General features: G+C 41.9%; 2 protein-coding genes and 1 long non-coding RNA gene across 4 annotated transcripts in view; 2 read left to right on the top strand and 1 right to left on the bottom strand.

The window, feature by feature from the left end:
* Positions 1–26,894, bottom strand: part of LOC112429124 (uncharacterized) — a 139,178-nt gene that overhangs the window by 98,984 nt on the left and 13,300 nt on the right. The gene's annotated exons all lie outside the window — the stretch shown is intronic.
* LOC105495629 (glycine cleavage system H protein, mitochondrial) lies at positions 12,502–13,610 on the top strand. Its single transcript, XM_011765392.3, has 2 exons — positions 12,502–13,020; positions 13,058–13,610. The coding sequence occupies exons 1-2, from the start codon at positions 12,543–12,545 to the stop codon at positions 13,117–13,119; spliced, it is 540 nt and encodes a 179-aa protein (XP_011763694.3). The 5' UTR covers positions 12,502–12,542; the 3' UTR covers positions 13,120–13,610.
* On the top strand, positions 16,096–21,404 carry LOC105495355 (galectin-16). Of its 2 annotated transcripts, none has more exons than XM_011764790.3 (5): positions 16,096–16,226; positions 17,982–18,117; positions 18,258–18,334; positions 18,835–19,045; positions 21,154–21,404. In XM_011764790.3, exons 2-5 carry the CDS (start codon positions 18,088–18,090, stop codon positions 21,277–21,279), a joined length of 444 nt encoding a protein of 147 aa, XP_011763092.1. In that variant the 5' UTR covers positions 16,096–16,226; positions 17,982–18,087; the 3' UTR covers positions 21,280–21,404. The 2 variants fall into 2 exon arrangements, with proteins under 2 accessions (XP_011763092.1, XP_011763091.1); XM_011764789.3 differs by having other exon boundaries at positions 17,982–18,127.

Raw genomic sequence — 26,894 nt, 5'->3', positions numbered from 1 at the left:
TTCATTTGTTTTTAAGAAAATCCTAGTATACATTGCTCTACACATTACACCTTTAAAACTGAGTTGATTTGTTGTCAAATAATATATATTGAAGATATCATCTATTAATGGTGCTTCCTCAGTTTTTAAAGAATGCATAATATTGCATTGTAAGGATTACCCAAAATTATTGATCTTCACTCTTTTGAAGGGCCTTGAGGTTATTTCCAATATTTTGCTCTCACTAATGGTGCTGTATTAAGACTTCTAGTCAATTCTTTTGTTTTATCCACCTCCCTTACTTATATTGAAAGATAACCACAAAGAAATGAAATAACTGATTCGAAAATGTGTGCATTTTAAATTTAACAAATTGACACATAGAAGGTTACTTTGTAGCCTCAGTAATGAAGAATATGTACAAATGTTCTGACCCTTTCTTATGAGTAGGGCAAAAGATTCACATTTTATTCAGATTCCAGTGAGGGATCTCTTTCTATGCTTAGAAACTGTTCAGAATGATAGCCTATGTTTTGCAACACTTGTCCGGTTCTACCTCTCCAACACTTGAGTTTTATTCTTGGCCACCATCAGCCCAGATCTAGGCAACTCCAAAGAGAAACGGGGCCATCAGCAGGGAATGGCAGTCATAGTTCATGGAACTGATATATATGCATTCAATGAACATAATCAGTGTTAATCCTATTTGAATCCCTGTACAAGATGCAGGGATTCAAGTTCATGAAACAGTGACTAGCCATGGGGATTTTCTACGCTAGATGGGAAGCTGAGCAAACATAGACAATGTGACACAGAGTGGTACAGCCTTGCTGGAGGAATGAGAGGAAACACTAGAAATAATGTGAGCTGTCTCTCAAATTGTTAATCTTAACAGAACTGTGAATCTTGGGTTCAGTTACATAACTAGTAGTTTTCTCAGGGGATGTTGTAGGTACTAGGCGAGAGTGGAGAGAAGGCTGAAAGTTTGTTTGGTGGCATACTGTCTTTCTGAGGCATTTTTCCTCTTGTAGGTAATAATAAATGGCCAACACCATTACATCTTTGCCCATCCACTTCCACCATGTTCTGTGAAGACTGTGCAAGTGTGGGAAGATGTTTCCCTGATCTCAATGTCTGTCTGCAATTGAGGGAGATGACCACACACCTCATTGTTGAGGAATCCCTCTTTCCATGTGACCATAGGATCCCCAGAGCCTGCTAACAGCATGATCTCTCCTCACCCTTTTCCCTGCAGTTAGTCATTAAAACATCACCAAACTTCCCAGAATTTGGTTCTTGCTTTAAGAGGGAAAGAGGAAATGGTCATCCCCAAGAGGCCCTGAGGAACTTTATGGGAGGCATCCAGAAATCAAATAGGATAAACCTTCCTGTGACTCTGTGAGTGAATGACCAGGTCCCCGGAATGCCTGAGAAGACATTAGGTACAGCATCCTTCAACAGCACGTTGTTGACATCAGAGAATCTGAGACAAAATCTTTACCCTATCTCAGATGACTCACTGCACCAAAATGTTAGGTAGCTGTTTACAGCCACACAGATGTACCTCATGGCTTTGGGGAGAAATTTTGTAACTTAAGAACCATCTCGTGGAATTTCCTAATTCTTTCCATTATTTTCAGGATATTCATTGTGTGTTAACATGGTGCCTGGCTCTGTACAGGCTGCCATGCAGGAGCTTTACAAAAAGACAGATTTCTCACATGAAAATTTCAATCCAAGCAATAGTTAGAGAATCACAGCAGTCCAAAGATTTCTCTTAAGGAACCCCAATTGTGGAAGACAGTGTGGCAATTCCTCATGGATCTAGAACTAGAAATACCATTTGACTCAGCAATCCCATTACTGGGCATATATCCAAAGGATTATAAATCATTCTGCGATGAAGACACATGCACACGTGTGTTTATTGCGGCACTATTCACAATAGCAAAGACTTGGAACCCACCCAAAAGTCAATCAATGATAGGCTGGATTAAGAAAATGTGGCACATATACACCATGGAATACTATGCAGCCATAATAAAGGATGAGTTTATGTCCTTTGCAGGGACATGGATGAAGTTGGAGACCATCATTCTCTGCAAACTATCAGAAGATCAGAAAACCAAACACCACATGTTCTCACTCATAAGTGGGAGTTGAACAGCGAGAACACATGGACACAGGGAAGGGAACATCACACACCGGGGCCTGTTTGGGGGTAGGGGCTAGGGGAGGGATAACATTAGGAGAAATACCTAATGTAGGTGACAGGTTGATGGGTGCAGCAAACCACCATGGCACGTGTATATCTATGTAACAAAACTGCACGTTCTGCACATGTAACCCAGAACTAAAGTATAATTTTTTAAAAAACTAAAAAATAATAATAATAATTGCGAGATTTTTCCAAAGTATGTGGCAGAATCCTGGGATTTCTGTTTAAAAACAAGTGGTCATGGTTTTAGATCAGAAAATATGTAGTTTATTTTTGGGATGGACACAATTCATACACATGGACACAGTAAGCCGACCTTGCTTTGCTGCTGTTTCATTAGGCATTGCAGCACAGCAAATCTCCCAACACATGTTGGCTTAGAGAAATCATTTACTCTGATCTTTCTTGGTTAACTGGACTCATGTGGGTAGTAGATCATGTGGTGAAAGTCATGTTTTCTGAAGTGTCTTTTAGTTTGGGATTCCAGAGGATGCTTCACTCATGTCTGACTCAACACGAGGGCTGGGTGAACACCTACGGGCTGGCTGATTATCTCCTTTCCTACGTCACTTCCCCATTCATGCCTTGAATTCCCTCAAATCATAAGAGTCTCATGGTTCTTGGACTTAAGAAATGATGATTGGCTGCCACCAAAGAAAGCCTTCCAAAAGGCTCAGGAAGAAGGTGCAAGGCATCATAGGACCTGGCTTTGAAAGGTGGACAGTGTCACTTCTATGACATTATGTTGATCAAACTGAGCCATACACAAGCCCAAATCAAAGGGAGGGGGGTTTCACAAGATGTGGTTATTTTGACATGTAGTCATGAGGGAGCATCCTTGGCAACTATTTCCATTCAGTCCTCACTGGCTTACATTTTTCCCATATACCAAAAGCACTAATCCTGTAAGGAACCACTGAAGGCAATACACTTATAGGAACAGGCTCAGATTGACGTCCACAATGTTACCATCCCATCAGGATCTGGTGTCCATGAAGTAACTACAAATTATCAGGTGCACTTTCTTTCAACATAAGCACTGAAGAAATACATTATCTGCCCTATACAAATTAAACATACAAGACTAAAACAGATGTAGGAAAATGCAGTGAACACACTTATTTTAGAGGGGCAAAAGATAATAAGCAGCACCCTGAAAGCAAGATGGGTCACCAACAGCTCTACTGGAGCCACCCACAAAAAAAAATCAGCCAGGGTTCTCACCCTTGTTACATCTGCTCAAACCAGCATCGCCTTGTCTGAAAATATTGTCTTGATATGTGCCGCTTCTGTTTCCATATGTACTTAAAGGATATAGGTCTCTTTAAGTTGGATTAAGTGATGTTCCTTGAATTAATAAGCAAGACATCCACTCAGTGAAAGAAATCGTGCTAGCCTTTTGTACATGAATAAAAATTAAAACAAAGAAACCAATACAAACAAACAAAAAAAAATAGGCATCCGTCACTGGTTCATCATTGCTGAAATCAGCAAGACCCCTATTTTCATCTTCTCTGAAAACGTTTCTCTGCAACAATTGGCTCCACCTTCTACTGTCAGCTTCTTAGAACTCCTACCAAGTAGGAACAATGACAGCCCTTTTCCCTTTATAAGAGCTGTTGTCATCTGGTTCATAGCACAAATAGAGAACCGTTTACAAGAAGATAAACAATATATTACCTAAAAGTCAAACAATGCAGATTGAAAAGGATCTCAACAAATAGCCTCTTTGTCTGCAGGGCCTATCACAGGTGTCAACTTGATCATCTTCATCCTCTCTTTCCATGTTCATTGCCACAGCTTGTTCAACTCCAGCCTTACTCATGGGTATGCCTCTCTCCTTGCCCTCCTTTAAGCTAATATCCAGATACCTTGAGGTATCAATGCACAGTAAATGACACCTTCATGCCTCTCTTTCTTGTTGCTTTCCTGTATGAACTGAAATTCCCTCCACTTTCACTGGAAAGTCTCAGGTTCTTGTTAGGTACACTTTCCTCCTTATATCATCCCTCTCATAGTTTTGGTCACCTCTTTATTCTGATGATGGTTCATAGGCCCCTCATCAGCATGGAAATCATTTCTTGGGGAATTAGGCAATTCTTGCTCTGAGTGGATAAAAACTATCTTGGAACCTATGAATTTCTGAGCAGAACATGAATTTGATTTCATATCTACATGTCGCTGGATGATGCCCATTGTATTTGAATAACCTACAGTGTCCTACACGATGCCCCTACTATACAAACACACAGTGACTGCCTTTTCTTGACTGATAGTTACCAGTTCAGTTCAGCTCATTTAGGCCATTTGTTACACTCATCTTCATACCAGCTACTACCCTATGCTCATGGTGGCCAGGAGTGATGTCTCAGATAAAAAGAGAAGACATAGAGCCAAGGAACCAATGTTGAACAAACGATTTTTTATTTGCCTCTGGAGACTTACTCAATGTCTCTTTCATGCTTGTCAACCCAAATTCATGGTCTTCTCCCAGCAAATACATCATTGCTCAAAACACAGTAGGTTATTTCTGCACTCTAAAAGCTTACCTACTGAAAGGTCTTTAGGGCTTTTCTGTTTTTGCTGAAAGCCCCCAAAGAATAAATCTACTCTTTGACAATGTTGTCCTTGATGTCCAAGTCTCCCAAAGCTGTGTTTCTTCTGTGGTGCTGTCCGTGGTGCTGAGATCTGGTGCTTATGGGCCTGTATTTGCAAGTGAGCGGCCAATAAGGCAGAATTAACAGAGAAATTTTTTGTTTTGTTCTGTTTTGTATTTGATAAATCACACCTCAAAAAATGTATGATGAATGGAGCAGGAATTGAATTTGGATTTTCAGACCACGATTTCTGCAGTGCCCTCTCTCACCCCTCCTCTTCAACATAGTGTTGAAGTCCTGGCCAGAGCAATCAGGCAAGAGAAAGAAAGGGCATCCAAACAGAAAGAGAGGTCAAACAATCTCTGTTTGCAGACCTGATTCCATATCTAGAAAATATCATAGTCACCACCCTAACGATTCTTAAGCTGGTTTCAGGACACAAAATCAATGTGCAAAAATCACTAGAACTCCTATATGCCAACAACAGTGAAGCACAGGGCCAAATTAGGACTGCAGTTTCATTCACGATTGCCATAAAAAGAATAAAATACCTAGAAATACAGCTAACCAGGAGGTGTAAGATTGTTACCCTGAGAATTACAAAACATTGCTTAAAAAACCAGAGATGATCCAAACAAATGGAAAAACATCCCCTGCTCTTAGATAGCAAGAGTCATTATCATTAAAACAGCCATACTGCCCAAAGAAATGTACAGATTCAATGCTATTTCTATTGAACTACCTATGAAATCCTTCATAGAATTAGAAAAAACTATTTTAAAATACACATGGAACCAAGAATGAGTTGAATAACCAAGACAATTCTAAGCAAAAAGAACCAAGCTGGAAACATCACATTACCCAACATCAAACTGTACTACGGGGCCACAGTAACTGGACAGTATGGTGCTGGTACAAAAACAGACACACAGACCAGTGGGACAGAAGAGAGAGCCCAGAAATAAGGTCGCACACCTACAACCATCTCACTTTCGACTAAGCTGACCAAACAAGCAATGTAAAAAGGATTTCCTATTCAAGAAATGGTTCTGAGTAACTGGCTAGTCATATGCAGATGATTGAAACTGAACTTCTTCCTCACATTATATAGAAAAATCAACTCAATATGGGTTAAAGACTTAAATGTAAATGCAAAACTATAAAAACCCTGGAAGACTACATAGGCAATATCATTCTGAATGTAGAAATGGAAAAAAGTTTTATGACAAACATGCCAAAAGCAATCACAAGAAAAGCAAAAATTGACAGTGGATTTATTTAAGCTAAAGAGCTTCTGCACAGCAAAAGAAACTACCAACAGAGTCAACAAACAATCTACAGAATGGGAGAAAATATGTGAAAATTTTGTATCTGAAAAAGGTCTTATATCTAGCATCTACAAGGAACTTCAGTAACTTTGCAAGAAAAGACAAACAACTCCATTAAAAAGTGGGCAAAGGGGCTGGGCATGGTGGCTCACACCTGTAATTCCAGCACTTTGGGAGGCTGAGGCAGGCCTATCATGAGGTCAGAAGATAACTGGAGACCAGCCTGCCAAACATGGTGGTCTCAGACACCTAGACCAATGGAACAGAATGGAGACCCCAGAAATAAGGCCATACACCTACAACTATCTGATCTTCAACAAATCTGACCAAACAAGCAATGAAGAAAAGACTCCCTGTTCAAGAAATGATGCTGGGAGAACTGGCTAGCCATATGCAGAATACTGAAACTGAACTCCTTCTTTAAACCATATACAAAAATCAATTCAAGATGGATTAAAGACTTAAATGTAAAATCCAAAACTAGAAACACGCTGGAATGAGAGAACTACAAACACACCTACAGAATGTGAGAAAATATTTCCAAACTATGTATCTGAAGAAGATCTAGTATCTGAGAATCTATAAGAAACTTCAACAACTTTACAAGAAAGAAAAAACAAACCCATAAAAAAGTGGGTAAAGGGCTTAGCACAATGGCTCATGCCTGTAATTCCAGCACGTTGGGCAGCCAAGGCTGGTGGATGGCTTGAGCCTAGGAATTTGAGAACAGGCTGGGTAACATGGCAAAAACCCGTCTCTACTAAAATTAGAAAATATTAGCCTGGCATGGCGACATGAGCCTGTAGTCCCAACTACTCAGGAGGCTGAGCTGGGAGGATCACCTGAGCCCAGGAGCCAGAGGGTGCAGTGAGCTGAGACGGTGCCACACCACTCCAGCCTGTGTGTCAGAGTGAGACCTGTTTTAAAACAATCACAAAAAAAGATGAGCATAGGACAGGAACAGACACTTTTCAAAAGTGGACATACAGGTGGCCAAAAAGCATATAATAAAAGCTTAACATCACTGAACATTAGAGAAAAAACAAATCAAAACCAAAATGAGATACCATCTCACACCAGTCAGAATGGCTCTTATTAAAAAGTCAGAAAAGGACAGATACTGACAAGGTTATGAAGAAAAGGGAGCACTTACACATTGTTGGTGAAAGTGTAAATTAGTTCACCCATTGTGGAAAGCAGTGTGGTGATTCCTCAAACAGCTAACAACAGAACTACCATTCAACCCAGCAATTCCATCACTGGGTGTATACCCAGAAGAACAGAAATCATTCTGCCATAAAGACATATGCACATGAATGTTCATTGCAAAACTATTCACAATAGCAAAGACATGGAATGAACCCAAATGCTCATCAAGGACAGATTAAATACAGAAAATGTGGTATATGTACACAATGGAATACTATGCAGTCCTACGAAAGAGTGAGATTATGTCTTTTGCATTAACATGGATGGAGCTGGAAGTCATTATTCTCAGCAAACTAATGCAGGAACAAAAAACCAAATACGGTATGTTCTCACTTATAAGAGTGAACTAAATGATGAGACTCATGGACACCAAGAGGAGAACAACACACACGGCGACCTACTTGAGGATGGAGGGTGAAAGGTACAATAGGAGCAAAAAATAACTATTGAGTACTATGCTTAGTACCCAGATGAAGAAATCATATTTACCACAAAACCCATGACACAACTGTATCTGCATATGTACCACTGAACCTAAAATAAAAGGAAAAATAAATCAAAGAAAAAAACAAATCTCAATTCTGTTCCAAGATGGCCGAATAGGAACAGCTCTGGTCTGTGGCTCCCAGCATGGTCAACGCAGAAGACGGTGACTTCTGCATTTACAACTGAGGTACCTGGTTCATCTCATTGGGACTGGTTGGACAGTGGGTGCAGCCCAAAGAGGGTGAACTGAAGCAGGGCAGGGCATCACCTCACCCGGGAAGCACAAGGGGTCGGGGGATTTCCCTTTCCTAGCAAAGGGAAGCCATGACAGACTGTACCTGGAAAATCGGGAGGCTGCTAACCAAATACTGTGCTTTTCCAATGGTCTTAGTAAACGGTACACCAGGAGATTATATCCTGCGCCTGGCTCCACAGGTCCCATGCCCACAGAGCCTTGCTCACTGCTAGCGCGGCAGTTTGAGGTCGACTTGGGAGGCAGCAGCCTGGCAGGGGGAGGGGTGTCCACCTTTCCTGAGGCTTGCGTAGGTAAACAAAGTGGCTGGGAAGCTCAAACTGGGCAGAGCCCACCACAGCTCTGTAAGGCCTGCTGCCTCTGTAAACCCCCGCTCTGGGGGCAGGGCATAGCTGAACACCAGGCAGCAGAAATTTCTGCAGACTTAAATGTCCCAGTCTGACAGGTCTGAAGAGAGCATGGTTCTCCCAGCACGGTGTTTGAGCTCTGAGAACCAACAGCCTACTTCCCCAAGTGGGTCCCTGACCCCCTTGTAGCCTAACTGGGAGACAGCTCCCAAAAGGGGCCGACTGACACCTCATACAGGTGCGTATCCCTCTGGGACAAAGCTTCTGGAGGAAGGATCAGGCAGCAATATTTGCGGTTCTGCAATATTTGCTGTTCTGCAGCCTCCACTGGTGATACCCAGGCAAACAGCGTCTGGAGTGGACCTCCAGCAAACTCAAACACACCTGCAGCTGAGGGACCTGAGTGTTAGAAGGAAAACTAACAAACAGAAAGGAATAGCATCAACATCAACAAGAAGGACATCCACACCAAAACCCCATCTGTAGGTCACCAGCATCAAAAATGCTGTAAAACCACAAAGATAGGGAACCAGAGAAGAAAAGCTGAAAACTTGAAAAAACAGAGTGCCTCTTCTCCTCCAAAGGATCATGGCTCCTCACCAGCACCAGAACAAAGCTGGACACAGACTGACTTTGATGAGCTGACAGAAGTAGGCTTCAGAAGGTTGGTAATAACAAACTTCTCCGAGCTAAAGGAGGTTCTTTGAACCCATTGCAAGGAAGCTAAAAATCTTGAAAAAAGATTAGATGAATGGCTAACTAGAATAAACAGTGTAGAGAAGACCTTAAATGACCTGATGGAGCTGAAAACCATGGCATGAGAACTACGTGATGCATGCACAAGCTTCAGTAGCCGATTCAATCAAGTGGAAGAAAGGGTAACAGTGATCGAAGATCAAATTAATGAAATAAAGTGAGAAGTGAAGTTTAGAGAAAAGAGTAAAAACAAACAAACAAAGCCTCCAAGAAATATGGGACAATGTGAAAAGAACAAATCTACATTGGATTGGTGTACCAGAAAGTGATGGGGAGAATGGAACCAAGTTGGAAAACACTCTTCAGGATATTATCCAGGAGAACTTGCCAACCTAGCAAGGCAGGCCAACATTCAAATTCAGGAAATACAGAGAATACCACAAAGATACTCCTCGAGAACAGCAACCCAAGACACATAATTCTCAGATTAGCCAAGGTTGAAATGAAGGAAAAAATGTTCAGGGCAGTTAGAGAGAAAGGTCAGGTTACCCACAGAGAGAAGTCCATCAGACTAACAGCAGGTCTCCTGGCAGAAACCCTACAAGCCAGAAGAGACTGGGGGCCAATATTCAACATTCTTAAAGAAAAGAATTTTCAACCAAGAATTTCATATCCAGCCAAACTAAGCTTCATAACTGAAGGAGAAATAAAATTCTTTACAGAGAAGCAAATGCTGAGAGATTTTGTCACCACCAGGCCTGCCTTACAAGAGCTCCTGAAGGAAGCACTATACATGGAAAGGAACAACTGGTACCAGCCACTACAAAAACATGCCAAATTGTAAAGACCATTGATGCTAGCAAGAAACTGCATCAACTAACGGGTAAAATAATCAGCTAACATCATAATGACAGGATCAAATTCACACATAACAATATTAACCTTAAATGTAAATGGGCTAAATGCCCCAATTAAAAGACACAGACTAGCAAATTGGATAAAGAGTCAAGACCCATCAGTGTGCTGTATTCAGGAGACCCATCTCATGTGCAGAGACACACATAGGCTCAAAATAAAGGGATGGAGGAAGATCTACCAAGCAAATGGAAAGCAAAAAAAAAGCAGGAGTGGCAATCCTAGTCTCTGATAAAACAGACTTTAAACCAACAAAGATCAAAAGAGACAAAGAAGGCCATTACATAATGGTAAAAGGATCAATTCAACAAGAGCTAACTATCCTAAATATATATGCACCCAATACAGGAGCATCCAGATTCATAAAGCAAGTCCTTAGACACCTGCAAAGACACTTAGCCTCCCATACAATAATAATGGGAGACTTTAACACCCCACTGTTGATGTTAGACAGCTCACCGAGACAGAAGGTTAACAAGGATATCCAGGATTTGAACTCAGCTCTGGATCAAGTAGACTTAATAGACATCTACAGAACCCTCCACCCCAAATCAACAGAATATACATTCTTCTCAGCACATCGCACTTATTCCAAAATTGACCACATAGTTGGAAGTAAAGCACTCCTAGCAAACGTAAGAGAACAGAAATCACAATAAACTGTCTCTCAGACCACAGTGCAATCAAACTAGAACTCAGGATTAAGAAACTCACTCAAAACAGCTCAACTACATGGAAACTGAACAACCTGCTCCTGAATGACTACTGGGTACATAACAAAATGAAGGCAGAAATAAAGATGTTCTTTGAAACCAAAGAGAACAAAGACACAACATACCAGAATCTCTGGGACACATTTAAAGCAGTATGTAGAGGGAAATTTGTAGCACTAAATGTCCACAAGGGAAAACAGGAAAGATCTAATATTGACACCCTAACATTACAATTAAAAGAACTAGAGACCCAAGAGCAAACACATTCAAAAGCTAGCAGAAGGCAAGAAATAACTAAGATCAGAGCAGAACTGAAGGAGATAGAGACACACACACAAAAAAAAAAAAAACCATCAAAAAAATCAGTGAATCCAGGAGCTAGTTTTTTGAAAAGATCAACAAAACTGATAGACCACTAGCCAGACTAATAAAGAAGAAAAGAGAGAAGAATCAAATGGATGCAATAAAAATGATAAAGAGGATATCACCACTGATCCCACAGAAATACAAACTACCATCAGAGAATACTATAAACACCTCTATGCAAATAAACTAGAAAATCTAGAAGAAATGGATATATTCCTGGACACATACACCCTCCCAAGACTAAACCAGGAAGAATTTGAATCTCTGAATAGACCAATAACAGACTTGGAAATTGAGGCAATAATTAAGAGCCTACCAACCAAAAAAAAAGTCCAGGATCAGATAGATTCACAGCTGAAGTCTACCAGAGGTACAAGGAGGAACTGGTACCATTCCTTCTGAAACTATTCCAATCAATAGAAAAAGAGGGAATCCTCCCTAGCTCGTTTTATGAGGCCAGTATCACCCTGATACCAAAGCCTAGCAGAGACACAACAACAACAACAAAAGAGAATTTTAGAGCAATATCCCTGATGAACATCGATGCAAAAATCCTCAATAAAATACTGGTAAACCGAATCTGGCAGCACACTAAAAATCTTGTCCACCACAATCAAGTCGGCTTCATACAGGGGATGCAAGACTGGTCCGACATATACAAATCAATAAATGTAATCCATCACATAAACAGAACCAGTGACAAAAACCACATGATTATCTCAACAGATGCAGAAAAGGCCTTCGACAGAATTCAACAGCCCTTCATGCTAAAAACTCTCAATAAATTAGGTATTGATGGAACGTATCTCAAAATAATAAGAGCTATTTATAACAAACCTACAGCCAATATCATACTGAATGGGCAAAAACTGAAAGCATTCCCTTTGAAAACTGACACAAGATGGGGATGCCCTCTCTCACCACTCCTATTCAACACAGTGTTGGAAGTTCTGGACAGGGCAATCAGGCAGGAGAACGAAATAAATGGTGTTCAATTAGGAAAAGAGGAAGTCAAAGTGTCCCCGTTTGCAGATGACATTGTTGTATATTTAGAAAACCCCATTGTCGCAGCCCAAAATCTCCTTAAGTTGATAAGCAACTTCAGCAAAGTCTCAGGATACAAAATCAATGTGCAAAAAATCACAAGCATTCCCAAACACCAATAACAGACAAACAGAGAGCCAAATCGTGAGTGAACTCCCATTCACAATTGCTACAAAGAGAATAAAATACCTAGGAATCCAACTTACAAGGGATGTGAAGAACCTCTTCAAGGAGAACGACCAACCACTGCTCAATGAAATAAAAGAGAATACAAACAAATGGAAGAACATTCCATGCTCATGGATAGGAAGAATCAATATCATGAAAATGGCCCCCCGCCTCCCGGCGCGGGTGGCCGAGGCGTAGCGCTGCGACCCCCGTCCCTGCGAACATGGCGCTGCGAGTGGTGCGGAGCGTGTGGGACCTGCTCTGCACCCTGCGCGCGGTCCGGTCACCCGCCGCGCCCTGCCCGCTGAGGCCCTGGCAGTTGGGGGCGGGCGCCGTCCGGACACTGCGCACGCGACCCGCTCTGCTCTCGGTGGGTAAATTCACAGAGAAACATGAATGGATAACAACAGAAAATGGTATTGGAACAGTGGGAATCAGCAATTTTGCACAGGAAGCATTGGGAGATGTCGTTTACTGTAGTCTACCTGAAATTGGGACAAAATTGAACAAACAAGATGAGTTTGGTGCTTTGGAAAGTGTGAAAGCTGCTAGTGAGCTCTATTCTCCTTTATCAGGAGAAGTAACTGAAATTAATGAAGCTCTTGCAGAAAATCCAGGACTTGTAAACAAATCTTGTTATGAAGATGGTTGTTTTTTGGTTGCAGGTTGGCTGATCAAGATGACACTGAGTAACCCTTATGAGTAACTAAGGGTTACTTATGAGTAACCCTCATAAGTAACTAGATGAACTTATGAGTGAAGAAGCATATGAGAAATACATCAAATCTATTGAGGAGTGAAAATGGAACCCCTAAATAAACTAGTATGAAATACCACAACCCAGCAGATTGTCTTAAATTAGTGGTGGATAGAAGACTTAGAATAGCAACTTATAGCATTACCAATGGGGAAGAAAAAAACTACTGTTAACGCTGCTAATGAAGGAAAATGTCCTTTAACTTTGTAATGATTATAGATTTTAGACTAGGCTCTAGTGTTCAGAATTCATTAAATTATCCATGGTAAAAACTAGTTTTAAAAATTACATAATTCAAAGATAATGTTGTTATTCTTAAGCCTTATATAATATTGTAACTTGCCTGGATTTGGGATGAAATACTTAATGACCTTTCCATTGGAAATAACTGGGAGTGAAGAGGTTTTTGTTGCTTGTACAGTGTTAGATGACACACCACTATCTTGATTTTGCAATACACTGCATTTGCTGGTGCTATTTTTATACGGTGAAGCAACAGCTTTGCAGCAAAATAATAAAATACTTCTTCGTTAATCATGTTTTTTTTGTTTTGATGTTAATATTTCATTTAGTGACTCTGCTAGCATTTGTGAAAGTGCTAACTTTAACTTAGGGAAAGTTACTTTTTTTTTTAAAGGAAATTTAAGCCAGACAATGAAAAGCTCCAAGAAAATGTTTCCTTTAGTCACGAATCTGGTTTTTCTTAAGCCAAGATCACCTTTAACATAATAAAAAATAAATCACGAAAAAAAAAAAAAAAGAAAAAAGAAAATGGCCATACTGCCCAAGGTAATTTATAGATTCAATGCCATCCCCATCAAGCTACCAATGACTTTCTTCACAGAATTGGAAAAAAATGCTTTAAAGTTCATATGGAACCAAAAAAGAGCCCACATTGCCAAGACAATTGTAAGTAAAAAGAACAAAGCTTGAGGCATCATGCTACCTGACTTCAAAGTACACTACAAGGTTACAGTAACCAAAACAGCATGGTACTCGTACCAAAACAGAGATAGACCAATGGAACACAACACAGCCCTCAGAAATAACACCACACATCTACAACCATCTGATCTTTGACAAACCTGACAAAAACAAGAAATGGGGAAAGGATTCCCTATTTAATAAATGGTGCTGGGAAAACTGGCTAGCCATATGTAGAAAGCTGAAACTGGATCCCTTCCTTACACCTTATACAAAACTTAATTCAAGATGGATTAAAGATTTAAATGTTAAACCATGAAAACCCTGGAAAAAAAAAACCTAGGCAATACCATTTAGGATATAGGCATGGGCAAGGACTTCATGACTAAAACACCAAAAGCAATGGCAACAAAAGCCAAGATAGACAAACGGGATCTAATTAAACTGAAGAGCTTCTGCACAGCAAAAGAAACTACCATCAGAGTGGGCAACCTGGCAGGTAAGTGGCCCTTACCTGGCAAAGCCAAGTGGCTTAGTGTGGGACAGAATAGGCAATCTACAGAATGAGAGAAAATTTTTGCAATCTACCCATCTGACAAAGGGCTAATATCCAGAATCCACAAAGAACTTAAACAAATTTACAAGAAAAAAACAAACAACCCCATCAAAAAGTGGGCAAAGCATATGAACAGACACTTCTCAAAAGAAGACATTTATGCAGCCAATAAACACATGAAAAAATGCTTATCATCACTCGCCATCAGAGAAATGCAAATCAAAACCACAATGAGATACCATCTGACACCAGTTAGAATGGCAATCATTAAAAAGTCAGGAAACAACAGATGCTGGAGAGGATGTGGAGAAATAGGAACGCTTTTACACTGTTGGTGGGACTGTAAACTAGTTCAACCATTGTGGAAGACAGTGTGGCGATTCCTCAAGGATCGAGAACTAGAAATACCATTTGACCCAGTAATCCCATTACTGGGTATATACCCAAAGGATTATAAATCATGCTGCTATAAAGACACATGCATACATATGTTTATTGCAGCACTATTCACAATAGCAAAGACTTGGAACCAAACCAAATGTCCATCAATGATAGACTGAATTAAGAAAATGTGGCACATATACACCATGGAATTCTAGGCAGCCATTAAAAAGGATGAGTTCATGTCCTTTGCAGGGACATGGATGAAGCTGGAAACTGTCATTCTGAGCAAACTATCACAAGGACAGAAAACCAAACACTGCATGTTCTCACTCATAGGTGGGAATTGTACAATGAGAACACTTGGACACAGGGCGGGGAACATCACACATGGGGGCCTGTCTGGGGTGGGGGTGATGGAGAGGGATAGCATTAGAAGAAATACCTAATGTAAATGACGAGTTAATGGGTGCAGCAAACAAACATGGGACATGTATACCTATGTAACAAACCTGCACATTGTGCACATGTACCCTAGAAATTAAAGTATAATAATAATAGTAATAAATCTCACCTTTCTGCCAGAATATGCAGAAGAAACAGTGTCTCTGAAACTTTGATTTGCATGGACATCAACAGAGGGTGTAGCTAGAGCCCAAGTGTGTGACAGTCAGATGAAAGTGGCCCTTACCTGGCAAAGCCAAGTGGCTTAGTGTGGGGCAGGTTCATTCAAGAACTTTCTCTACTTCTCTCCCAGATCCTCCTCAGGATCAAGGTCAGTGCTGTCCCAGAACGTTTAAAGGCAGGGAGAAGAATTACCTTATAGGGCACTAACATGTTTTCCCAAAATCTCCAACTTTTTTTTCTTGTTTAGCCATTGTACAAAATTGGGGAAATGTACAACTTCTGGGTAGATTCTGCATAGTGGAGAAAAGGCTTGAGAGGCACAAAGGCTAGGCTTTACAATCGCTACCCCTCACTCCATCATCCTTATCTATGCATTTCCCTGGTAACCCCATCCACAGCCTGATACCTTCCCCACTGTCATTTCTGCTGCATTACAGACACAGACTTGCAAATAGCTATGATTGTGACTGAGTTTCTTCATGACACCTGACCCTTTCTCATGCTGCAAGGAAAGCTTGCTGGGAGGAGCCTGGAATCTGGAATGAAGCCAGAGGGCAAGGCTTAAAGGGGTCATTTAAGTGCTGCAACTCAGAGATTCACTCAGAAGACTGGACACAATTCCAAAGGTCGCCCAGAGGGAGAGAACAATGTCATTTCTAACTGTGAGTTGAAAAGGCACAGCCTTCAATAATCTCACATCACACAAACCAAGAAAGAAATGGGGTATTTTATGAGATGAAAATATGAGCATTCCTACTGTGAATGCTTTACTGAGAGTTCTGGGTGTGTGGAAGAGAAACACTGAGGCTAGGTATTTGAGATGCTTGTACCATGTGGGGTGTGGATCCTGGACCAATGTAACCCTGTGTGAGCATGAGGTGGTGTCTGATGAGAGTGAACTCTGCTGAGATGATATGACTTTAGGTGGGAGGTGGATGGCCCACCAGGTCAAGCAGGTGTGTGTATCAGTGTAAGGGGTGATTGTGCTTTGTCTTCCTCTTTGTGATATGAGTGTGTGTTTGTGCACAGCCAGACCAGTGCATGAGCATCTTTATGCATACAGTGAACAGGTGTGTGTGATTCAGTGAGTGGCATGGCTCTGTGTGACTGTGGATGTGTGCGCTGGGATGTGACTGGGTATTGAAGGGAAAACATACGTGTGGCCTTCTGTGCATGTGAAGGTTCCTCCCCACACAGCAGCATCTCTGATGAAGGAACTGTGTGTCTTTTCATGTGTGGCAATGTGAACCCCAGATGGCTTAACTGGTGGGGATCTTGGAGATTGTGAGTTACCAAGGACTTGTTTCAGATCACTTGTGAGAGTGGAATGTATGGTCAGTAGATGTCTCTTCCCAGTAAGAGTGGGGAAGAGGAATGCAGACTATGGGGGTGATGGTTCCTCAGGTGGGGTCTGCACAGAGTGACCACTGGCTCTTGCCTCCCAGGCTCAGCTTCCCTGTCTCCAGCCTATCCTGTACTTTTCATTGTGAGACAGGAGGTTTGCTAGAGAAGGACATCAGAGGCCATGGTTTCAGAGACTGAATCACGTAAAATACCCACTGTAAGCTCTGTCTCAACTGAGTCTAAACTTGTTCCTCCACCCATGAAGGAACAGTTTAGTCTCAGTTCAGACAGAGCTCACAGTGGATATTAATCAACAAAGCAGCCGGGTTCACTGGCTCATGGCCATCATCCCACCAATTTCAGAGACAAAGATGAGAGGATAACTTGAGGCCAGAAGTTTGAGACTGGTCTGGGTATCATAGTGAGACCCTTTCTTTAAAAAACTTTAAATATCAGACTGTCAGAGGGGCAGGCACCTTTCGCCTCAGCTACACAAGAGGGGGCAGATGTGTGAGGATCACTGCAGCCCAGTAGTTCGACGTTTCATTGAGCTATTATCGCACCACTGCATGTCAGCCTGGGCAACAGAGCAAGACCCTATCTCAAAAATACAGAAAAATCATCAACCACTTGTAGTCGTGGTAGAAATCAATCGTTCCCTCCAGTTATGTCTCTGACCCACAGGCTTCTTTTGTGCAAGTACTGGGGCTGTGCTCTCAGTAATGTGTGCCCCTTCTTGGAAGGACGTCCATTGCCCTTGATGATCGTGATGCATGTGCCTCCCACACACAGGGGTTTCCTGTTCTTTCATCATTTCTCTCTCTTTCAACAAGTGTTGTTTCTCTCACTGGAGTGAATTTCTAAATTCTTACATCCTCAAGTCTTGTTTTCATTTTCAGAGTTGAAAATGAAGGCAGGTCAGTGTCTCAGGAGGACTCCCCGGTTCTGTTAGGTCACCACTAACAGGCCCTACCCATGCCAGGGATTAGGGGAAAAGGTTTACATATATTAACTGCTCTATTATAAAGAATTTCTTACAAAGTAGGAATTCGTGATAATCCTCTTTGTTTTAGGGAAACTGAGGAAGTCAAGTAACCGATCTAAGATTGCACGGCTAGTAAAAGGCAGAATGAGGACCGGAATCCAGGCATCTTGGCTCCTGAACCCTTGCTCTTACCTATGGGTCCACCATATCTTCAGGAACACGGGGTCTGATGTGGTAGGGTGAAAGGGGAGAGTCCACAGAGTCTTCCCTGTGATCTCTAACCTCCTGCACTATGGGAATATGTTACAGGAGGGGAGACTGCGCCTGACCCTGCACCTCTCACTTACTCTCAATACTCTGGCAGGTGCCATACAAACTGCCTGTGTCTTTGTCTGTTGGTTCCTGCGTGATAATCAAAGGGACACCGATCGACTCTTCTGTGTGAGTACTCCATGGTCCAATGGAGAGGGTGGAGGAGAAAGGAGTGTATTTGCTAACAGTTCGACCTTATGTGTGGGTGATGTGGAAATGTCCAGTTGGCAGGATGGAGGCCCCATGCAGGTGCAGGTCCTGGAGACCCTCCAGCATCAGGCATGAAATCTGCAGCAACTACCTGTGGGCCAGTCACGGGGTCTAGCGGAGGAGGACACTCGGTGGGTTGGGGCTGTGGCTCTTCATCAAGGGGCATAGAATTTTCAGGGAATGAACAAGTCATAGGCCCAGGTCAGTGGCTGTGACTCAGTTTTCATCTGGGGATGAGGAGCACAGCATCTCCCTGCTGGGGGCACGAGGAGCTTAAGCATCCCCACAGGGATCAGGCCTGCAGTATCATCGGGGAGACTTTTTCCTTGGGTAAAGGGGGGAAGGGATTTGTGTGTGTGTCAAGTGTGTGTCTGCACAATGAAGGAACCTGTCCAACATGCTGTGTGCTTTGCCCTCAGCAATGAACCACAGCTGCAGGTGGATTTCTACACTGAGATGAATGAGGAGTCAGAAATTGCCTTCCATTTGCGAGTGCACTTAGGCCGTCGTGTGGTCATGAACAGTCGTGAGTTTGGGATATGGATGTTGGAGGAGAATTTACACTATGTGCCCTTTGAGGATGGCAAACCATTTGACCTGCGCATCTATGTGTGTCGCAATGAGTATGAGGTGAGCACCCCTGGAGCTCCTAGCACCCAGGCTCTTTGGGATCCCAGAGCAAGAGGCAGCTCTCATTGACCTGGCCTCACCAGTCCCTCAGGGCCCATCTCCCATAACTACCCCTGCCCCAGGTTTTCATCACAGAGCACCCTCTGCTTGCACTGCCGTCCTCAGCTCTTTCCCAAATCTGACCAAGGTCAAGGTCGGCTCACCTTCCATTTCCCCAATAGTGGAGAATCTCCTCTGTCTTTTCACATAGTGCTCATTTCTACGTATGCCAGTATTTAAATTTTCATGTAGCTGAATGAATACAATATACTTAAGAAAAAAGTTTTTTCTATCAATCAGACTTAAGAAAAAAGCTTTTTCTATCAATCATACTTAAGAAAAAAGTGGCCAGGCGCGGTGGCTCAAGCCTGTAATCCCAGCACTTTGGGAGGCCGAGACGGGTGGATCACGAGGTCAGGAGATCAAGACCATCCTGGCAAACACAGTGAAACCCCGTCTCTACTAAAAAATACAAAAAACTAGCCGGGCGAGATGGCGGGCGCCTGTAATCCCAGTTACTCGGGAGGCTGAGGCAGGAGAATGGCGTAAACCCGGGAGGCAGAGCTTGCAGTGAGCTGAGATCCGGCCACTGCACTCCAGCCTGGGCGACAGAGCGAGACTCCGTCTCAAAAAAAAAAAAAAAAAAAAAGAAAAAAGTTTTTTCTATCAATCAAAACTTACGTCTTCGTCTCACTTTTGGGCCCCAATTCTACTCATACGAATAACATTACCAGTGCTCTGCTCTCCTTCAGAGAGAATTTTTTTTTTTTTTTTTTTTTTTTGAGACAGAGACTTACTTTGTCATCCAGGTTGGAGGCCAGTGACATGATCTCAGCTCACTGCAACTTCCACCTCCCGGATTCAAGTGAGTCTCTTGCCTTAGCCTCCCAAGTACCTGGGATTACAGGTGCATGCCACCACATCTGGCTAATTTTTTTTATTTTTGGCAGAGACAGGGTTTCACCATGTTGGCCAGGCTGGTTTTGAACTCCCAGTCTCAAGTTATCAGCCCAACTCAGCCTCCCAATATAGTGGGATTACAGGCATATGCCACTGAGCCAACCCCTTCAGAGGAAACCTTTGCCTATGGAAGCATATAGATATGTCTATGATTTCACTTGTGTTTAAGCAAATCCTGGTATAAGTTGCTCTACACATTACACTTTAGGAACTAAGTTGGTTTTTTACCAAAGAATATATCTTGAAGACATTCTCAATCCATGGTGCTGCTTCAATTGTTCAGTTGGGCATTGAAGTTGTTCCCAGTATTTTGCTCTCACAAATGATGCTGTATCAGGCTTTCAAATAAATCCTTTTGTCATTACCAACCTCCCAATACTTATATTGGGACATAATTACAAAAAAATGAAAAAATTGGTTGAAAAATATGTGCATGTTAAATTTGAAAAACTAATACTAATAAGGTGACTTTCTCTATAGTCTCAATATAAGGAATATATCCATACTCTCTTGCTTTCTCTAATGAGTAGGCCAAAAGATTCCCATCTCATTCAGATTCATGTGAGGGATCTTTTCCTATGCTTAGAAGTTGTTGAAGATAATATCTTATGTTATACAAGACCTGTCTTCCTTTAACTCTCTAAGAACACTGGGCTTCATTCTTTGCCACTAACACCTCAGATGTAGGCTACTCCAAAGAGGAACTGTGCCATCAATAATGAAAGGCAGTCACAATTCGTGGAACTGAAAAGTATGCATTTCAATGAACATGGTCTAGCACTAACCCTGTGGCAGGTCCTGTGTGAGATGCAGGGTCTCAGGTTCCTGAAACACAGTCCCTGGTAATGGGGTCATCCAGTTTAAAAGGGAGGCTGAGTAACAGGGACTGTGTGACACAGAGTGTAGAACGTCACAAGAGGAATGAGAGGAAACTAGAAATAAAGTCAGCAACTGTCTCAAATAGGTACAAAACATCATCTGTAAACAGAAGTGTATCTACAACATTCACTTGTATAACTAGGAGTTTTCTTGGAGAATGTTATTGGTACTAGGGCAGAGTAGAGAGGAGGCTGAAAACTTGTCTTTCTGATGCATTTTTCCTCTTAAAGGTAAAGGTAAATGGTGAATACATTTACGCCTTTGTCCATCGAATCCCACCATCACATGTGAAGATGATTCAAGTATGCAGAGATGTCTCCCTGGACTCAGTGCTTGTCAGCAATGGATGGAGATGATTACACTCTTCATTGTTGAGGAAACCCTCTTTCTACCTGACCATGGGATTCCTGGAGCCTGCGAACAGAATTATCCCTCCTCAACCCTTTCCCCTACACTTGGTCATTAAAACAGCACGAAACCGCACATGATTTGGTTCTTGCTTTAAGAGGGGGAAAGAGGATGTGATCATCCCCAAAAGGGGCCAGGGCATTCTATGGGAGGCATCAGGAAATCAAAGGGGATAAACCTTCCTGTGACAAAGGGAGTGAGTGACAAGGTCCCTGGAATGTCTGATAAGACATTAGAAACAGCATCCTTCTATAGTACGTAGTTGACGTCAGACAGTCTGAACCAAAATACTTACCCAATCTCAGATGACTCACGGCACTTAAATGTTAGACAGCTGTTTACAGCCAGGCAGGTGTACCTAGTAGCTTTGGGGAAAACCTATAACTTGAGGAAAATGATGTGGAATTTTTTAATTTTTCCATTGTTCTCAGGATGCTTATTGTGTATGAACACTATGCCTGGCTTTGTGCGGGCTGCTGTGAAAGAAGTGAAGAAAAAGATGACAAGTTTTGCATGTAAAGTTTTCAATCCAAGTAATAGAGAATCATGGGAGCCCAGTGATTCCCCTTAAATAATCCCAATTATTCTTATTTGCAAATATTTGAAAAGTTTTTCTTTTTTTTTTTTTTTTTGAGACGGAGTCTTGCTCTGTCGCCGAGACTGGAGTGCAGTGGCCAGATCTCGGGCTCACTGCAAGCTCCGCCTCCCGGGTTTACGCCATTCTCCTGCCTCAGCCTCCCGAGTAGCTGGGACTACAGGCACCCGCCACCTCGCCCGGCTATTTTTTTGTATTTTTTACTAGAGATGGGGTTTCACCGGGTTAGCCAGGATGGTCTCGATCTCCTGACCTCGTGATCCGCCCGTCTCGGCCTCCCAAAGTGCTGGGATTACAGGCTTGAGCCACCGCGCCCAGCCAAGTTTTTCATTTTATGTGGGGAGAATCCAGGGGTTTCTCTTTGGAAATAAATGGTCATGGTTTTAGATCAGAGAACACGAAGATTATTATTGGAATAGACACAATTCATGTACATGGACACAGTGAGCAGACTCTGCTTTGCTGTTATTCCTGTGATAAATTGCAGCATAGAAAACCGCCCAACACATATTGGTTAAAAGCAATCATTTATTTTGATCTCTCCCAGCTTTACAGGTTTACTGAACTCATGTGAGTGGTAGATCATGTGATGGGAGTCACATTTTCTGAGGGATCTTTTAGGCTGGGATTTCAAGGGATGCTTTACTCATGCGCAATTCAACACTAGGGCTGAGTGAACACCTGGAAACTGGCTGATTATTTCCTTCACTACCTCACCTTCCCATTCATGCCTTTAATTTCCTCAAATAGACTCTCACAGTTCTTAGACTTAATGAATGGTGATTGGCTTTCACCAAAGAAAGTCTTCCAAAAGGCTCATGGAGAAGATGCACAGCATCACAGACCTACCTTTGAATGGCAGACAGTGTCACTTCTATGACTTTACATTGATCAAGGTGAGTCACACAGACAGCCCTAATCAAAAGGAGAGGACTCCACAAGCTGTAGTTATCGTGACTGTAGTCATGAGGGGCCATCCTTGGCAACTAGTTCCCCTCAGAACTACTTCCCATATACCAAAAACACACCCTGTAAGGAATCTCTGAAGGCGTACAATTATAGGAACAGGCTCAGAGTAAAGTGCAGTGTCTTATCTAATCAGAATATGGTGTCTGTGATGTGACTACAACTTATCACATGCAATCTCTCTCAACCTGTGCATCAAAGGAACACATTATCTGCTTTATACAAATCAAGCAAAGAAGACTGAAAGAGACAAGAAAAAGGCAATGAATACACCTATTTTAGAGTGGCAAAATAAAATAGACAGCAGTCCCTAATCCATATCATTGGTGAAACCAACCAGACACCTATTTTCATTTTCTCTGGGAATGTTTCTCTGTAGCACTTACCCTCAGCCTCCATTCTCAGCTTCTTGGAGTTCCTACCAAGATGGCAGAATGACAGCCCTTTTGCTATGCCTGGCTAATTTTGTATTTTTAGTAGAGATGGGGTTTCACCATGTTGGTCAGGCTGGTCTTGAACTCCTGACCTCAAGTGATCTGCCTGCCTCGGCCTCCTGAAGTGCTGGGATTACTGGCGTCAGTCACCATGCCTGTCCTCTAAACTTGTGTTATGGAGACTCATTTTCATGGTTAAAATGTCTTGAATTGACTGTGCCTGTTGGGAGGTGGGATGGAGGAAGCTACTTATGGAGAATGAATAAGAAAGGGAAGCACACCAGAAGCAAGAAAGTGTTACCAATTTTTACGTCAAAGACTCCATGAAAAAGAGAAAGTACAAGTAGCCTGTTTTCGTAGCTGACCATTGGACTGCAGACTGCACCTGCAGCGACCAGGTTCTTCTGGATAGTCCCAGTTTTCGATTTTGACCTGATATTCAAGAACACAGTGCTACCGGCCAGACCTCTGTCCAGGTTTAAGCTTCAGAAAATAAGGTCTTCGTGCAGCGGGAGGCCTGGTTAGGTTTATGATTCTGCCCTGGGGCATCTGCCACTTCTGACCTGGAGGTAACCTTGGCATCTATTTACCTCCACACTTGAACAGCCAAGGATGAGCTGAGCACAATGGCTCACATCTGTAACTCCAGCACTTTGGGAGGCCAAGGCAGGAGGATCACTTGAGGCCAGGAGTTCAAGACCAGCCTGGGCAATATAGTGAGACCTTCCTTGTCTCTGTAAAAACAAACAAACAAACAAAACCAAGGATGGGTGAGTGGCAGGGAGCAGATCAACCTGGGAAACCATTAATCTGAGAGCTGGAAGGAACCTTAGACCAGTCCCCCATTAACAGATGAGACTCTGCCCTGGAATTACAGCTTTTCTAGAGATTTGAAAATAATCAATCCTAAAACCCCCAAGCATACTGCTACTGTTTGCTACTTAATAATATTTTCTATTCCGGGTGCGGTGGCTCATGCCTGTAATCCCAGCAGTTTGGGAGCTTGAGGCGAGTGGACCACCTGAGGTCAGGAGTTCAAGACCAGCCTAGCCAACATGGTGAAACCCCATCTCTACTAAAAATACAAAAAATTAGCTGGCCATGGTGGTGCGTGCCTGTAATATCAGCTGCTTGGGAGGCTGAGGTAGGAGAATCCTTTGAACCTGGGAGGCAGAGGTTGCAGTGAGCCAAGATTGCACCATTGCACTCCAGCCTGAGCTACAAGAGTCAAATTCTGTCTCAAAAATAATAATGATAATAATGTTTTCTATAAGCAAGGGGTTACTTTGTACTGTGAACTGGTGTGAAGGGATCCACCATGCGTCAGCTTTTGGATTGATGACAGTTATTTCCAGATCGTGGAGGTGGGAATGCTTGTTGATCATCTTCTTTGTTCTTTGTTATATTGATTGATTTTTTTTAAAAACTAGCATTTTTATAACAATAAATTCATAAAAATAAGTAATTAAAATAAAGTAAAATAATCTAAAAAGGCCAGGCGTGGTGGCTCACGCCTGTAACCCCAGCACTGTGGGAGGCTGAGGTGGGTGGATCACCTGAGGTCAGGAGTTCGAGACCAGCCTGGCCAACATGGTGAAACTCCATCTCTACTAAAAATACAAAAATTAGCTGGGCATGGTGGCACGTGTCTGTAATCCCAGCTACTCGGGAGGTTGAAGCAGGAGAATCGCTTGAACCCAAAAGAAGGTGCTTGCAGTGAGCTGAGATCATGCCATTGCACTCTAGCCTGGGTGACAAGAGCTAAACTCCATCTCAAAATAAAACAAAAAGAAATCTAAATATAATTGAGTTGAATATTTGAACTTTTTATTGACATTTCAAATTAGATTCTAATTCAATTTAAAAGAGCAGCATCTCACAGAAGCAGATGTACTTAATTATGTTAACTCTGTGGTTTCATTTAAGCGATTTGTTTTGTGAAGGGACATAAATCCAACCAGATTTTAACAGTGTATAAATATGTATGTATTAATTTAATTACAATGGCAATACTCTCAACTTCCCATTTGAATAAAGGAGGGCATCCAATCTCTATTCTGGGGCACCATGCACTATAGGTGTGTGGAAATACCGATGCCCTCAGCTGTGGGGCAGGCTCAGTGGGACCTGGAGTGCTGGAGACCCTGGGCCATTCACCTCTGGCCACAAAAGCCACTGTCTATTTACCCCCAACTGCTATAGAAATATTATTTTCAGTGGTTGTCATGATGCAAAAGAAAAGAAGCAGGGAGATGTATTAAACCTTTATGTATAAGTTATGTTAGTAAATAAAGTGAACTTTCTTCTGGCTTAACTAAAAAATCCATATTAGTATTTATGCCTTTTGGAAAATAGAGATGCCAATTTAAATATTATGAAGCAAAGCAACAGATTATTAGGTAAGACAACCAATTACAACCGCAGAATTACAGAGGTTATGGGTTAAATGTAAAAGAATATTTCATAGCAATAATCTTTTAAGACTATGCAAAGAGACTCCACAGTGAAGCAGAAATTAGAACAGAATTAATAATACTGTGTATGCTCTCAGTTCACCAATTTATCAAAACTAGTTTTATGATTCAGGAGGGTGTCTGCTCTTTTGCAATTGGAAGAAAAGAAAGAAGATTTTATTTTTCAACTCTTCAAATTTTCTTCACTAATAGTATTTCCAAGGCTAAGTAAGGGAGTTGCAAGTAGCACCAAGAGAAAAAAGCAGGCTTGAGGAGCTTTTAAAATATGGTCTTAAAATATGGAAAATGGAGCCACATGTGGTGGCTCAAACTTGTAATTCCAGCACTTTGGGAGCCTGAGGTGGGAGGATTGCTTGAGGCCAAAAGTTTGAGACCAGCCTGGGCAGCATAGCAAGATCCCCATCGTTACAAAAAAATAATAACTTTTTAAAAAATTAGCTGGATGTGGTGGTGCATGCCTTAGAGTCCTAGTTACTTGGGAGGCTGAGATAGGAGGAGCTCTTGAGCCCAGGAGTTTAAGTCTGCAGTGAGCTACAATTGTACCACTGTACTCCAGTCTGGGAAACAAAGTGAGACCCTGTCACTCTCTCGCTCACTCTCTCTCTCTCTCTCTCTCTCTCTCTCTCTCTCTATATATATATATATATATATATATATATATATATATATCTGGAAAAGGGATGGGGCCAAGAATATCAAAGACATTATTGAAGAAGAGGAAAGATGTCCTGTCAAATATCAGAAGTTTTATAAAGCTACAGCAATTAAGACAGTGTGGTCTTCACTGATAAACTGACCAATGAAACAGAATAGAGAGCTCCCAAACAAATCTCCACAAATTTAATATTTGATATGTGATGCAGGTGACATGGCAGATCAGCAAGGGAAGAAAGGACTTTTCAATAAATAGAAAAGAAAAATAATGGTTATTGATATAGGAAACAAAATGAAATTATATTCTTTCTTTGCTCTATATACAAACATTAAATTCCAGATGTACCAAAGACTTACCCATCAGAAACAAAATTTTAAAACTTTTAGTAGAAAATGTAAGTGAATGAGATACAAAAAGCCACTTAACCATTTAAAAAGAT

Source organism: Macaca nemestrina, chromosome 20 (genome assembly GCF_043159975.1).
Source record: "Macaca nemestrina isolate mMacNem1 chromosome 20, mMacNem.hap1, whole genome shotgun sequence".
In the NCBI taxonomy this organism is placed as follows: Eukaryota; Metazoa; Chordata; class Mammalia; order Primates; family Cercopithecidae; genus Macaca; species Macaca nemestrina.
The sequence above is the reverse complement of the archived record's forward strand: the minus strand, read 5'-3'. Positions and strand labels throughout refer to the sequence as shown.

What these genes read in the sequence shown, in the direction of transcription:
- LOC105495629 (XM_011765392.3), top strand. Translation starts at nt 12,543, where the DNA reads ATGGCGCTGCGAGTGGTGCGGAGCGTGTGGGACCTGCTCTGCACCCTG. An exon ending in GACACTGAGTAACCCTTATG is followed by an intron (nt 13,021 to 13,057) that starts AGTAACTAAGGG and finishes ACCCTCATAAGT; the next exon opens with AACTAGATGAACTTATGAGT.
- LOC105495355 (XM_011764789.3), top strand. Translation starts at nt 18,038, where the DNA reads ATGAGGACCGGAATCCAGGCATCTTGGCTCCTGAACCCTTGCTCTTAC. An exon ending in GGAACACGGGGTCTGATGTG is followed by an intron (nt 18,128 to 18,257) that starts GTAGGGTGAAAG and finishes ATACTCTGGCAG; the next exon opens with GTGCCATACAAACTGCCTGT. An exon ending in TGTGTCGCAATGAGTATGAG is followed by an intron (nt 19,046 to 21,153) that starts GTGAGCACCCCT and finishes TTCCTCTTAAAG; the next exon opens with GTAAAGGTAAATGGTGAATA.